This window comes from Xenopus laevis, chromosome 9_10L (genome assembly GCF_017654675.1).
Source record: "Xenopus laevis strain J_2021 chromosome 9_10L, Xenopus_laevis_v10.1, whole genome shotgun sequence".
NCBI lineage: Eukaryota > Metazoa > Chordata > Amphibia > Anura > Pipidae > Xenopus > Xenopus laevis.
In genome coordinates, this window is record NC_054387.1 from 119,014,694 (window position 1) to 119,030,165 (window position 15,472).

General features: G+C 41.9%; 1 protein-coding gene across 2 annotated transcripts in view; it reads left to right on the forward strand.

Annotated features, from left to right (window-relative positions):
* Positions 1-3,987: 3,987 nt before the first annotated feature.
* The window catches only part of grap.L (GRB2 related adaptor protein L homeolog), a 39,907-nt gene continuing 28,422 nt past the window's right edge, over positions 3,988-15,472 (forward strand). Inside the window, exons 1-4 of one of the 2 annotated variants that reach the window (XM_018236586.2) lie at positions 3,988-4,121; positions 6,677-6,967; positions 8,554-8,651; positions 12,130-12,252. In XM_018236586.2, the coding sequence (XP_018092075.1) occupies positions 6,890-6,967; positions 8,554-8,651; positions 12,130-12,252 (299 nt within the window). In that variant the 5' untranslated portion in view covers positions 3,988-4,121; positions 6,677-6,889. The remainder of the gene's footprint in view (positions 4,122-6,676; positions 6,968-8,553; positions 8,652-12,129; positions 12,253-15,472) is intronic. The other variant, XM_041576935.1, reaches the window with a different exon arrangement.

Sequence of the window (15,472 nt, forward strand, 5' to 3'; positions counted from 1 at the left end):
TGGCTTTAAATTCCTACACTTCCTGATCTACCTAGTTGTAATTTACATATCTGTTGTGACCACATCCTGTCACACTTTGGTATGGCGAGTGAGAAGAGGTGGATCTTTCTTATTGGCTCCTGGTGTCTGACCCAGGAGCCTGGGTACAACAAGGCCCAGTAAAGCCAGTTTGCCCTAGAGGGACCTGAACCTCTAGTGTGGAAGTCGGGGAGCAGGGACCCTGTGAATGAGGCTATTTAGTGGCAGGAATACAATTGTTATAGAGTCTCTAGGAGAGTAAGACAGTGGGGGAAGAGAGAAAGAGCAGCTTTGTGCTCCAACAAGGAGTTGTAGCAGGAAGTAGCTTCCCAGGCTGTAAGATTTGCCTACAGCGAAGGGACCATAGTGGAAAGGGTGTCAGGCTTTAGGTTCTCCTCCCTGACTACTCCAGTGGGTGAGATCCAGACCACGTGTGAGGTATTTCTGCCTGGAGGTACTTTACTGCCTTGACTACTTCCTAATCTAATGCACCTGCATCTACATCTGCTATACTGTCTGAGTTGTGTGCCTAGTTATTCTGCAAATGACTCTTTTTTGATGTAAGTAACCTGTGGATCATTTGTCTTTGACAAATAAAGTTATTTTGTTATGACTGACTGCAAGAACCTGGCGCCCATTTCTTTATTGGTTAAAGCACAGTAGCCTGTGGGAGTTGTAGTTACACTAGACCACACCTTCATTTCTTCCACTTTGCGAAGGCCCTGCCTTAAGTGTTAGAGTCCAATGTAACCCATGCTCCAGTATACTAGCTGGTGATTAACCCTGTTAGCCTGTATAGTCCAAAAACGTGTGACAGTTATGTAACAGCATTTGAAAAATTTACACACACAAAACTGGCAAAAATGTGAGGAAAAATTAAAGGAGACATATAGGATAAATGAAAAACCCCTAATTTTGTAGGCAATTATAAGTAGTGATGGGCGAATTTGCGCCGTTTTGCTTCGCCGAAAAACGCCGGCGTCTCGTTTTTTCCGCGAATTTTCGCGGGCGTTTCGCGAATTTATTCGCTGGCGGCGAATCGCGCAAATTCACCGCGAATTCGCGCCTGGTGAATAAATTCGCCCATCACTAATTATAAGTAATATATGGTGTTGCTTTTACATGGTGCTAAAAATGAATATTATGTTTAAAAATAGCCCCCTTTAAAATTTGATAAAATTTGGGGATTGTGGAATGACATTGACCCGACCCCTCTATAGCAAGTCTTAACCAAGTCCATCTCCTATTATGAAATCCTTCATGGTTAGCTATCCTACATATCCTCGACGGTCCCAACCTAGCCTTCAGATGTAAAGTTCACCTGAGTTTGATAGTGTCCATCTCAACTGCTCAATCACTGTATTGTGTTATGCTTGGTGATAGCCTATGCCATGTTTTCATCCTGCCAAACTTGTACAGTTTAGTCTGCGAGTGTACTTATTTGTTGTATGTATGATTGCTGTGTGTTTTAAAAAGAAATAAAACTTACCTTTTAAAAAAAATAGCCCCTTTATTGGAGCTTCCTATGGATGTTCTCTGGTCCCTGTCTGTGTTTCAAATGAGGGGTGGGCGTGTCCTAACGGTCCCTGCCAGAAACACAGTAGGAGGGGGACAGCCAATCACAGTCCTGCAGTCACACAAGCACAGACAGGCTTCAGTTCCCTATCAGGTCCTGCTAGCTGCTGATTGGTTCCTGTCCTACAGTACAGTGAGCTGAGAGCCGCCGGCTCCCCTGCACAGCCTCGGAATTCAGGGAGCAGGAAGTGGAAGAGAAGGGGGGATTATTAGGGTTTTGCAGAAATATTCAATAAATCAGCCTGAAACACTACTTTTTTTAAGCACAATTCTTCTATCAGCCTATGAGTAAGTGCCCCAGCAAGCACGAAACGCATTAGGTCTTGTCTTTTATGTCCTAATAAATTTTTCAATTTCTTTAACTGATTGACTTATTATTGTCGGAGGTACTCACATCTCCCTTTCACAATTCTTCTATATCTAAATGAGTATAATGCACTGGTACATTCTTGTTTTTTACACTGAGTGTATCCTTTAAGGAATAATGCTTTATAGCCAAAACTATCACAACATGAAAATGTGCTTGAGTAAAGGCATTCATATGGCACATGGCTCAAATACAGGCACCCTTTCCCAACAGTAGGTAGTATTGCTTCCTGTCCCTGTTTTCTGGCTGACCAGGAGCATGAGCATTAGCCAGGACCTGGATTCTGGGGTGTATGTTCTTCTTAGGGGATCAGCTCCAAAGAGCCAGGGACCAGAAGTGATGCAGCCAACTATGACCTCACTGTGCATTATTTGAAGCCCAGCCCAAGAGAGCATTGCTACCTGCTGTCCACTTGCACAAAAGTCACTAGAAATCCTATCAACTTCCAGGAGGAATTAGAACATTAGAACAGGCCTGGCACTCTGGGCATGCTCTGGCATTTCAAGTTTAATCAGGGCTGTATTTAGGTCCGATGTAGCACTAGGCATCGAACGTAAACACGCCCCTACGTCGTGCGTGCTGACTTCACACCGGCGCTCTGACGTCACACACCGGTGCTCTGACATCACGCGGAGTGCATGCTGACGTCATACATCGTGCGCATTGATGTCACGCGACATATTCAGTGGAAATGATGTCAGCACCTCGTGCGCGTGACATCACTTACGCATTCTTCCTTGGCCCCCCTACACCTCCCCTCCTCAGCTCCATAACCGGATTTCCTATAGAAATCCATGGTGGAGGGTTTAAAAAAAAAATAGGCACCCGGAGGGCCGCCCCCAAAACCATGCCGCCCTAAACACAGGCACTCGGGGGCCTATATATAAATACGACCCTGAGTTTAATTACTCCCCGGATAATTGGTTAGGGAACTATTAAGGGCTGTATGCATTTTTCAGCTATAACAAAGGTCTTTCCTTTTTTATTTTCTTTTAAATAATCTGCCTGTTTATAAAAAACAGAAAGCTACACAGGTATGTGACCAGTTATCTAGAGTGCTCGGGCCTGGGGTTTTCTGTTTTTCTGTAATTTGGATCTTCATACCTTAAGTCTACTAGAAAATCATATGAACATTAAATAAACCCAATAGGCTGGTTTTGCTTCCAATAAGGATTAATTATATTTCAGTTGGGATCAAGTACAAGGTACTGTTTTATTATTACAGCAAAATACAATCTGGATAATTTGAATAAAATGGAGTCTATGGGAGACGGCCTTCCTATAATTCAGAGCTTTCTGGATAATGGATCCTGTATATAATTTTTTAGACTCAACAGATTTAAATGCGAACCATCCCTTTAAACCCTCTGTACCTGAGGCACCAATCTGAGATTATACAATTATAATACACAAGAGCCATGAATATCCTGTAAACTGTATCCTTATAAACAGTGCTTAGTGATGTCATAGCTTATAATCGAAGCTTAGTGATGTCATTTCTGTCACATGACTCACTAAAACTTGTGTATTATAATAAATAAAGTACCCCCTGCTGCAAAATATCAGGACATTAGAAGTCACCTCTTCAGCCTCTTGTTTTAATATGGTCATGGAACTCCTCTGTAACTTATAATATCCTTATATTTCACATGAGGGGGTACTTTATCCATTTTATATATATATATATATATATATATATATATATATATATATATATATATATATATATATATATATATATATATACAGTAAGATCTTTGCAATTGGCAGCAGTGAATAAAGGCATAATAACATTAGTTTGTATGTTTCTGAGCAGAAAATCAGAGAATGGCTTCTATAACTGGAATTAGAGCAGCAAGAGGCATGACCACAACTATATATATATATTTATACAGAGTGGGAGAATCATTATCTGCAACAGAGGAGGCTGAGTATTTGCTTCAGTAACTCTGTGCTGCCCCAGTGCAGTGTGTTTTTTATTGTGACTTCCTGTCACCTCTTTACCTAACAAATGAAACCCTTTAGTTGAAAAATACCAGCCCTCTTCCTCTGTAAGCTCAGCAGAGCATAGAGACAGTCTGGAGGCTGATAAAGTCATCGGTTCAGACGGGGGCATCTGCTTAATAGTTCCCAGCAAAGAGGCAAGTAAGATCTTCTGAGGGTAAGTGATTCTCACTGGTTATACCCCCTGGGGTAGGTTTGTATCAGGCTGATATTGGGAGTTCTCTATCAGTTTGTTGGGGACAGTGTTACGTACTTTACAATACGTAAAACAACATTTCACTACTAAATCATTTCAGAGAATATGGGGGGAGGGCATATTTTGAGATTAGAAGGATGAAGGTATTAAAATCATAGTGGCAAAAGGCACAGAAGCCTCTCCTTGAAACTGCTTTACCGGCAGATACAATAATAATAAAAAATGATTTTTAAAAAGGGATCCCGTTCTCAGCCTGATAACTATAGGCCTGTTAGTTTGACATTGCTGTTAGAAAAGCTTTTGGAGGGGATTAAAAGGAATAAGATACTAATAGATCTCAAATTATATGGCTATGAGTTTGTGCCAGCATGGTTTTACCTTCAGTTGATCTTGCCAGACATTAATGCCTTGATATAAGGGATGTCAGGGGATGTGATAGACTTTGCTAAAGCATTTGTTACAGTACCACACAGAAGATTTCGGATTAAAATGAGATATACTGGCCTGGAATATATTTGCACTTGGATAGAGAACTGACTGAAGGTTCGATTACAAAAATAGTTGTTATTGGGCCGGTGTTGTTAGTGGAGCACTGTAGGGATCTGTCCTTAGCCCATCGCTTTTTAACTTTGACTTTGACTTTGAGGTTGGCATAGAAAGTACTGTCTGCTGATGATGATAAATCATGCAGACGTATAAGTTCAATGCTTAAATTGGACAAAATTGGAAAACTGGGCCACAAATTGGAAAATGAGGTTCAATGTTGATAAATGCGAGGTTATGCACTTCGGCAGAAATAATATAAATGCAAGTTATACACTAAATGGCAGTGTGTTGGGAGTTTCCTTAACTGAGAAGGATTTGTGAGGTTGTGGATAAGAAACTGTACAACTCTAGGCAGTGTCAGTTAGTGGCTATTAGAACCAACAAAGAACTGTTTCTAAAAAAGGCATTGAATCAAGGAACGAAAAGATAATTTTGTCATAGAACAAAGATGGTCCTTGGATTAAGGAACTGAATATTCAGTTGAAGCAGGGGAGACAGTTAAATGATGTGAGGTCGTGGGATGCCCTGCAGGGTAATATTGTTGCAATTTCCTTAATATGTTTTAGAATGGCATGGTCATATCTATATCTATATCTCTATATTTCTATCTATCATCTCTCTCTCTCTCTCTCTCTCTCTCTCTCTCTCTCTATCATCGATATATATATATATATATATATATATGTATATATATATATATATATATATATATATATATATAAAAAAATATAAACTGGTATGGCATCTGTTTTCATAAAATGTCAAATTAATGGAAGATTGTCTCTCATAGACTCCATTCTAATAAAATTATTCAATTTTTTAAAAATGATTTCCTTTTTCTCTCTGTAATAATAAAACAGTACCTTGTACTTAAACCTAACTAAGATATAATTAATTAATTTTTAAATGGAATTTTGGTAGGCATAAAGTATGGAGATCCAAATTACAGAAAGACCCCTTATCTAGAAACTTCAGGTCCCACGCAGGTCCTATACCTGTATGTGTTGGGATGGACAATTGTCTTATCAACTCGCTAAGTACAGTGTTGACCAAGGGATTTGTCTGATTGTTGTTGTGGAGTCAGGCCAGAATTTTTTCTCCCTTTTTGAGATAAACTAGAGACAACCTCAGAAGATTTTTTCTTGCCAGTCTCTGGATCTGTTAGAAGCAAGGCTTTATTTGATCAAAACCTTTAATTTGATGGATGTGTATATTTGTTCATCCTCTGCTATTATTTTAATAGGCAACAATATATGTATGAACCTCATCGGTTCACTCTATGGGCCAACCAAAATCTCGTTTCATTGGTACTTGGCTAGGGCCAATTAGGCTGACCAAGTGGATGTCCTGATTAACCCATGAAATATTCTCACCCAATAATGATGGCTAGGACTTAAGGTGGCCATAGACACACAGATCCGATCGTACGAATCGAGGATTCGTACGATTTTCGGATCGTGTGTGGCGTGTGCCGACATCTTTCGCCCGGCGGAGATCGGTCGTTTGGTTGATCGGTCAGGTTTGATCCAACCGATCCCGCCAGAGCTCATGGCACCTCGTAATCTGATCGTTCGGCCATACGGCCGAACAATCAGATTACCCCCGATATAGCCATGCCTGTTAATGGCATATCGGGGAAAGATCCGCTCGTTTGGCAAATCTCCAAACGAGCGGATCTTTGCATCTATGGCCACCTTTAAGAGGATGCCAGGGACTTGTGAGTTTCTCAAAAGATCTAGTGCACAGGTCTTCAGCTAGATCATTCATTAAAATATGGGACCAGTCTGTATGGAGGACAGTGGCACAAAAGTTACTGTACATGCCACTTCCAAAAGGGTGTGAGAGTTAGATAATTATATTTCAAGTAATAATTGAGACCTGGGAAGCTGGGCTAATAACCACAAGCGCATCCACTGTTTTTGGAAGACTCAGAAGGTCCCTTCCACACTAACTGGGTGATGTTGTTGCAGATTTTGGATCAAACCTGTGAAATCTCTTTCCACCCATCAGCAACGGCCAACAGACTCCATCACTGAATATATATGGCTGATATTTGTCCATCCAACAAATATCCAGGAGTAGAACTGACAGCCTAAGGACACACTCTCCAAGCCTTTCCCATTTCTGCATGACTTATTGGTACAACTGTCCACACTGCATGTTGGTGACTACCCTCAGTTGATATGGAGGCAACCGCAATATACAACTTAAAGACCTCAGAAAGGGATGAGCTGCCATTTAACAAAGGGGATATTATAAAGGTAAGTGGTTTGGTCAAGACTGAGAGGCAGTCTATAGAACAGGGCTGTTCAGTTGTTGGACATAGCCGATGTGAGTTAGGATAAAATATGAGGCTCTACAGATGCACCCATAATTATAAACTGGCCATAACTATTAGCAAAAGGCCACCAGGGACCACAGCCAATATTTATCAGTAGGGGACACAAGTGCCTATGTTCCCATATCGGATAATTAAGAATATTATAGTTAGTTTCTAGGAAAGGATGTCATCAGTTTTTATAAATATGTATTCTCCATGATTTAGAATATACAATATGTACAATGATTATAATTCCAACATTTGCTTTTAAATGTCCCTGTTGCGGAGAACAGCAAAATAACTTTTTTAGCCTGAGATTGAGTTCTGTGTTGTTGTTGTTGGGTGCAGACAGGATGTTTCCAATCTCTGCAAACACAGCACTTTGGCGTTTTCCTGCAGCGCTATTGTATACATCACACGTTGAAATTGTGGGGTTTTCTTTGTGTCTTTTGTTACAGGAAAGATAAAGGAAAGAGTAAATGCACACATGTGCAAACACAAGCTCTTCTTTTCTTACACACACACACACACGCACTCTCTCTCTCTCTCATGGCATAGCTAACCCTATATTGTATCTTTAGGGGGATGTAGACAGTGGCATAACTAGATGTTACCAGGCCCCACTGCAAATTCAATTTAGAGCACCAAAATATTAATAAGTTGGCCTATTCTACCAAGATATATTAAAATTGTTCATTAATTATGGCCTTATTGAGCCCCTTACACTCCTAGGCCACCCTGCAACCCTGCAGGATCTTCTTCTTCTATGGCAGTGGTCTGCAACCAGTTGTTCACCAACTCCTTGGCTCTTGCTCCCAGTGGCCTCAAATCAGGTGCTTAATTTTTAAATCAAGGCAAGTTTTTGTTGCATAAAAACCAGATGTACTGCCAAACAGAGTCTCTTGTAGGCTGCCAGTCCGCAGAGGGGCTACAAATAGGCAATCACAGTCCATAATTGGCACCCCAGGAACTTTTTTCATGCTTGTGTTGCTCTCCATCTTTTTTTTTACAATTGAATGCTGCTCATGGTTAGAAAAAGGATGGAGATCCCTGCTCTATGGTTTCGCTCCTGGATGTAGATGGTGTGCTGTAGGCTATGCACACAATGACGAGCAGCAGTATAGTAAAGTATACATCAAGTACAGAAGAACAGGATTGTCACAGTTTTGCTTCATATCCATGCTGCCCAATGTGTGGCCTTTAACATGTTTTGAGGTACAGTTGGTGGCACCCGCCAACCCCTGAGACACATTTGGGTGTTTTCATTCCACAGCAGCAATTGGAACCCTATATATTGGTCAATACTACTTAAAGGCCCCTGCAAAGTCTGTTTGCACCCTCCCATTCCCTGCCATATCTTAAAATGGCCTTGTTCTGGCTGGCCAAATAATGGCAGGCTGAGGATACTGGGAGCTGTATTTTACAGCAGCTGGATTGTCCCATGTGACCCCCCCTTTCTGTTTGCCAGTGCCTCCAAGTTTATCCACATTATGCCTTGACTGACACAAGCCATCTTCTGTCCTTCAGATTCTCAACATGGAAGATGACCAAAACTGGTTTAAAGCAGAACTTTTTGGAAGAGAGGGCTATATTCCAAAGAACTACATCAAAGTGAAGCCCCATCCGTAAGTACTCAAATCTCAAGTCTGCCTGATCCATTATTCTCCACCAGTTGCACCAAAGGGGCAATGAAATATTGAAACCACTTGCTGGAGGTTTTATCAAAAATGAGTCAATAATTAGAAGGAGGTTTAGTAACATCTTAATATTTGTATGTTCTGTACTCTGCACCATTTCTCCCTGAAGTTTTCAGCTCAGTCATAGATCGAAATGCTAGTTTTAAAACAGGGCTTCCCGTGGTGCTCCTTCCTAGAGATAGTCTCCAGCAAGCTCAAGATCTCAATTTACCTATTTGCATTACATCAAGGTTCCATAGTAGCCTTAGCTCTTCTAACTGTGAAGTAGCAGAAAACTGTCCCAATCTTGGACTATACCGTAGAAGATAGAATTTGATGAGTCCTGATGACGTACATTGGCACAGGTTTCATTTTTGAAAAGAGATAAGTTTGGCTGAGTTGTGGGGACTAATCATATTAGTAAGGTGCCAGCTTCCAAACATCACCTTCTGCATGGTATTTAGGGCCTGTTGGTCTTCTCAACAAATAATGGTAAAATAGGCAATTCAGGCCCTTTTCCTATTAAAGGGATTCACCTTCCAAGAGTTTTTTTTCAGTTCAAGTGGTTTCAGATAGTTCACCAGAAATAAAGACTTTTTTCATTTACTTTCCATCTATTTTGTATGTGTGACCATTTTGTGTAAGTCAAATTTTCCACCTTTCTAAAACAGCTCTGAGAAGAGGGGGTTGCGACTCTCTAAACTGATACATTAGTTGATACATTTGTTATCTGTGTCCCTGCTGAGCAGAATCCCTCGGTTTTATAAGGAGAATTTAACCCTAAACTTAAAAAAACCCTACCCCCTACCCTACATAGACCCCCCTCCCTCCTCCCCCCAGCCTAAGTGTTACCCCGGGCAAATGCCCCTAATGTTTTACTTACCCCTCGGTGCAGATGCAGGCATTGGAGTTCACTGGCGCCATCTTCTTCTCTTCGGAAATCTTGGCAATGAGACCGGTGTGGCGGCGCATGCGCAGTTGGAGCAGTTCTGTTTAGTGATAACTGCGCATGCACTGAAAGCGCCGGTCTCATCCAGTCACTCCAGCCTTTAATACATTACATTTTTGTGTAACTAACTATATTAGAAACATGTTTTATTTTGCACAGCCTATCTATTTACTCAGTCTTTATTTTCACACTGAACTGTTCCTTTAAGGAGCTACAAAGGTAAAATCTTTGATGGGTTCCAAGTGTTTCGGCATCCCCAGTGATTCTAGTTGCTTACCTGCTACCCCCAACTGATGTTGCTCTGCTTTTCTTCATAAAACATACAAGACTAGGGAACTGTCTGCTGAGCACCTCTATCTCTACCCATTCTTCCAGACGTCCCCTGTTGGGCTTAGACAACTGCTTCCTTATACAACTGCTTCCATAGACAACTGCTTCCATAGACAACTGCTTCCTTAGACAACTGCTTCCTTCTACATTGCTTCCACAGTACAGAGATTTCTGTGCTTCGCAAGCAACTTACTACAACTGGCACAGGGGGCACCTGGGAGGGTGAAAGAAATGGGTTGCATGGCACTCAGCAAACAGTCCCACCGACTGGTGGCACTTTTTAAACAAGAGGAGCCCTGCCCATAGTAGCAGGCAAGAAACAAGAATAATTGGGGGGGGGTGAAATCAAACAAAAACAGGATAGACTTACTGTTGATGAAAAAAGAGCCCAGATGATATATAAAGGTAGAAAATCTTTATTTAGGACATGCTTAAGCCTGACGCGTTTCGTGCCAAGGATGGGCCTAGGGGCCTATGATGGGCTCCTTTTTCAAGTTTTTGTTTGATTTAACTTAAACTATGTGACCCATGGACTGGGTGTCTTTCTGGGATTTGATTACTGGGAATGATTTTTGACTTTTTTTTTTGCTTTTTGGACCTGCCCTGTTCTTATTGCCCTGTGACATAAACCTTTGTGCTCCACTAAGACTCCTGCAGAGGATTTGGTAAAGGACCCTTAATGTCTTCTATGCATATTTGCATTTATACAAATAAGGGTCAGTGGACGGACAGGTGAGTCATCCAGGTCTCCCAGCAAAAAAAATTTCGGGCTCCTCCACTTTGTATTACAGCTGATACCTTCAACAGCCCAAAACCCACCAACTCACTGTGCAGTGAACGGCACTGGAAGATGCAACAGGACAGGCAGTGCAGAAGGCCTATCAGGACTGGGACCCCTCCCCCCCCCGTATGGTAGTTACACCAGTAGTAGAAGTCCAATTGTTATAGCCAGAGGCATAACTCCATGCTCCCCAGATCTCAAAGCAGAAATATTTTTCGAGCCCCTCCTACACCATTCACAGGCTTGAAAGCATGACTTGTGATGCAGAAATACATGTGAATCATGATGCATTCATAACCTTGTGCATAATCCACCGTCCACATTCCTCCAGTCTGTCCTTTCTCAGCAATGGTAAAGAAGCATAGGCACAAACAGCAGGGGTTTGTTTTACAAAGCTCATTATTTTTTTTTATTTTATTTACATTTTTCATTAGGGGGAGGGATTTAGGGTAGAAATAAAAGCATGACCCTGACACTATGGATTATCAATTGCAAAAAATAAAAGATTGTGGGACTTTTGTCTCATGTACGAAGGAGTCAGTTCCTGTAGAGCAGGGATCCCCAACCTTTTGAACCCGTGAGCAACATTCAGCAGAAAAAGGAGTTGGGGAGCAACATAAGCATGACAAATTTTCTTGGGGTGCCAAATAAGTTCTGTGATTGGCCATTTGGTAGCCCCTATGTGGATTGTCAACCTACATTGTGGCTCTGTTTGGCAGTACAACTGGTTTTTAGACAACCAAAACTTGCCTCCAAGCCTGGAATTCAAATATAAGCACCTGCTTTGAGGCCACTGGGAGCAACACCCAAGGGGTTGGAGAGCAACATGTTGCTCATGAGCTACTGGTTGGGGATCACTGCTGTAGAGGCTTGAGGTCTGAATGTGGTCACTAAAAGATATTTGCCTGCTCGTAGCTTCTTTACACCTTTTTGTATGAGTCCATCATGTTAATAATATGTCATCCCACTCAGTGGAAAAAGTTGGAGAATTTCAAGCAGAAGGAACAACCGACTGAGTCGACTGGTGGTCACTCATTTGCGCCTCTGCTCTGCGGTTCCGATTGTGTGTGGCTGTTGCCTTTGTGCTGGACACATAAGCTCATACATTTAAAAACACATTAAAAGCAGAATCATTAATACCTAAACTAGCAATTTGGTTCAGTGAGACATTTCCATTAAACAGAGAGACCATGGAATTCTAGCTAAAACTAATCCCTGCTACATTGTTGAAAGAATCAGGACTTGAAACACAAAGGTGCAGACAGATACTGCTTTCAATTGCAATTACTTTAACCATACGTTTGATTCGGCTGCAGAGTCTTTTCAGCTTTTACTAATCCAATGGTGTTGTGGGTTCCATTTTCCAGGTGGTACGCGGGCAGGATCTCCCGGCAAGTGGCAGAAGAGAAGCTTCTGAGACAGAATTTCGTTGGAGCCTTTCTTATCAGAGACAGTGAGAGTTCCCCCGGAGACTTCTCCATCTCTGTCAAGTAAGAGCAACTGGTTTCCACTCATTATTCATTGCCTATTAAGGGGATGTAGGGTGTCAAAAACAATGCAAGCTACATTAAACCTCTCTTTTAAGAAAAATGAAAGCCCCTCTGTACATCCCTGTTTAAATATGTTCCCTATCCAACTGTATTGCTGACACTTTTTATAAACCATAGGGGTCTTCAGTAGATTTTCCCTTCATGCAGTGTTAAGGCAGGGTTGGCAGCAGCTATCTTGGGCTGTATCATATTCAGTTTTGGGCTCCCAAGCATGTGCATGAGCACCGAGGCCAACCTTTTCCATGGTTTTGGTCAGAGCCTAAAAACCAGATATGTGAAGATACATAGGGTCAAATTCACTAAGATTCGTAGTTGCGACAGCGTCCGATTCGCCGCACTTCGTATTTTCGCCAGTGCTATGCAAATTCACTAAAATCCGTAGTTGCGCTCAGGGGAAGCGTAAGGTTGCCAAGTTGCACTAGCGTTAATTCACCAAGCAAAGCGAAGTTCCGCTAGTGATGCTTAATTTGCATACAGCGCCAAATTGAAGTTACAATGGAGGTATATGTAGCATCACTACACAAGCCTGGGAAACCTTCAAAACAGCAAATAACATTTTTATTTTGCCCTACACATGTGCCCACTGTATAGTTAAGGTGCCATGAGTTAGGAAATGTAGGGGGGAAGGAGGGGAGCCTCAAAAACTTTTTTGATCTTTTTTTGATCTTTTTCAACCTATCACCCATAAAAAAAGGAAAAACGCCAGCGTTTTTTGGGACTTAGAAAAATGTTTAACTTTTTTTTTTTAAGCAATCCCTATCTATTCTATTGCACTTCGCCTGGTCTGAGGTGGCGAAGGAAGTCTGAAGTTAGCGTTCAGAAAAATGTGCGCATCAGTGAATTTGCGTAGTTACGCCCATTGCGCAAATTCGCCAGGCATAAGGGTGTGAAGTAACACTATCGAATTTACGCTATTGTCCGTTAGTGAATCGGCTAATTAACGAAAATGCGATACGCTAGCGAATTAACGCTAGAGTTAGGCGCTTCGTCCTTTAGTGAATTTGCCCCTTAGGGGAACCTGGAGAAACCCAACAAACTGTCTATAGATAGATTCCTGGTGGGAACCAAACTCAAGCCTAAGAGTTCCAATATGGTGGTTGTGACACAAAGAACATGAGATGGTTATTTGGTTCAGGGAGATCTGAAGTTTGTTGATTAGAGCAATCACTGATTACTGAATTGTTGAATCTGGGATCTTTGATTCAATAGCGGCTGTGTAGGTTCTGCACTGTTCTGTTTTGGCTTTGACACAGCCAGATCTATGATGCACTTTGAGGGCCAATGAAATATTGAGATACTGTGATGCCCCAGGAGAAGGCTAGGGAGGTCACAGAAACTGGATATGTGGTTATATCAATTTTATAAACACTAGGGCTAATTTACTATATGTGCTGTTCAAGAGCTGAAGCAATAAGGGCTGCAAAGTTGCCCCACTGCCAATGCAAGCTGTGGTTCTGTGCCTGTTCAAGAGCAAAGTATGTACATAATAATTGCCCAAGGAGGCTCTGGACAACTATGAATCCCCTGTGGCTCCTTGATTGATCTACAAGTAAGGGGCAAGTGGACACCCACATCCCATCCATACGGAGCCCCTTCTATATACCATACTTTCAAGCACATGCAGGGAGTTATATAGAAACAGGGGCAACTGTCTATGCTCTGTTCTGGAGCAGAGTCACAGTGGAGCGCCAATGTTTTATGCACTTTATCCCTCTTCATAATTGAGTGTCAGCTCTCCCTGTACTTTAGCTGGCTGTGGCTAAACTCCAAGACTCCTGCACCAGCAGTTATGTCCTCTAGCAGATGTACATCCGGGCACATTGATTTCTCTCTGCAGTGGGGGGGAATATACAATGCAGCCTCAGATACAACTTTATATTATCACCAGGAAGGCAAAACTGTTAAAACAATGTGAAAATTTAAAAAAGAAGCTGTATTGTATATTACATTGCAAAGAGGTGCAGAGATATGTGAGTTTTGTTGTATACAGGCTTCCATAGAGGATTCTGCTATGGGAAAATCATCTTAATTTCCACCAGAGGTCAGTGGAGCTATATATATATACATATATATAGAAAAGGTTAAGGAGAATGAAGGAGTCTTGCTACATAATTACTGTAATGACTGAGGGGAGCAGACCAATCAGATCTGCTTAATTCTGCCTATTACCTGGAGGACAAACTGGCAAATATCAGCTTAAATAGAGACCTTGTCTCTATCAACCCTTGTATGCCTTGGGGATAGTGTGAGAGCACTTTTGGAACCAGATCATAGAGGGCCCACTGCAAGGTAATAACTGGACAGGTCAGGGGGCATAACTGGACAGGCCGGGGGCATAACTGGACAGGCTGGGGACATAACTGGACAGGCTGGGGACATAACTGGACAGGCCAGGGGCATAACCGAGTAGGTTGGTGACATAGCTGGACAGGCTGTTTGTTCTAATGGCTGGACATCAACCCTACTTGGGCCCACCTTTTGCCTAAATCTATCAGAAAATAAAAAATGTGCCATCACTTTCAGGCCTACCTGGCTGTCCATATGTTTAGGCCCCAGGCCACTGCAGTGACCATATGCCCCTCTCCCAGGGGCAGAGATTTTATTTTATTCTGGTGTAAATTTCTCCGCTTTCTGGGTGCTTTAGAGAACTGAGACATGTCAGTCCTTTCATGGATAATTGTAAAAGCAATATGTGAGATATGATAGCAGTAGGGTTACGTCAAGGGAGTAACTACAGAGGAAGCAGACCCTGTGGCTTCAGGGGGTGCAGAGGTATAGGAGTCCCATGACCCTAATTAATAAACATTTTCAATGTATATTGGTATAACAAGTCAACCTCTGGACAATTTGGGGGCTTAAAGGAGAAGAAGGCTAAAATTGAGTAAGCTTTTTCAAGATGGTATATTTAAAAATTTAAATACACCAATAAACCCTCAAAGTAATGCTGCTCTGAGTCCTCTGTCTATTGTATACTCATGGGCTTCTGTTTCAGACTTCCAATTTTCATCTTAAACCTCCAGGGCTAGGGCTTGAACATGCTCAGTTTGCTACTCTCCTCCTCCCTCCTCCCCTCCCTGCTGTAATCTGAGCCCAGAGCTATGAGTGAGCAGGGAAACTCAGGCAGGAATTGATGTCACACCAAATGAATATGGCAGCTGCT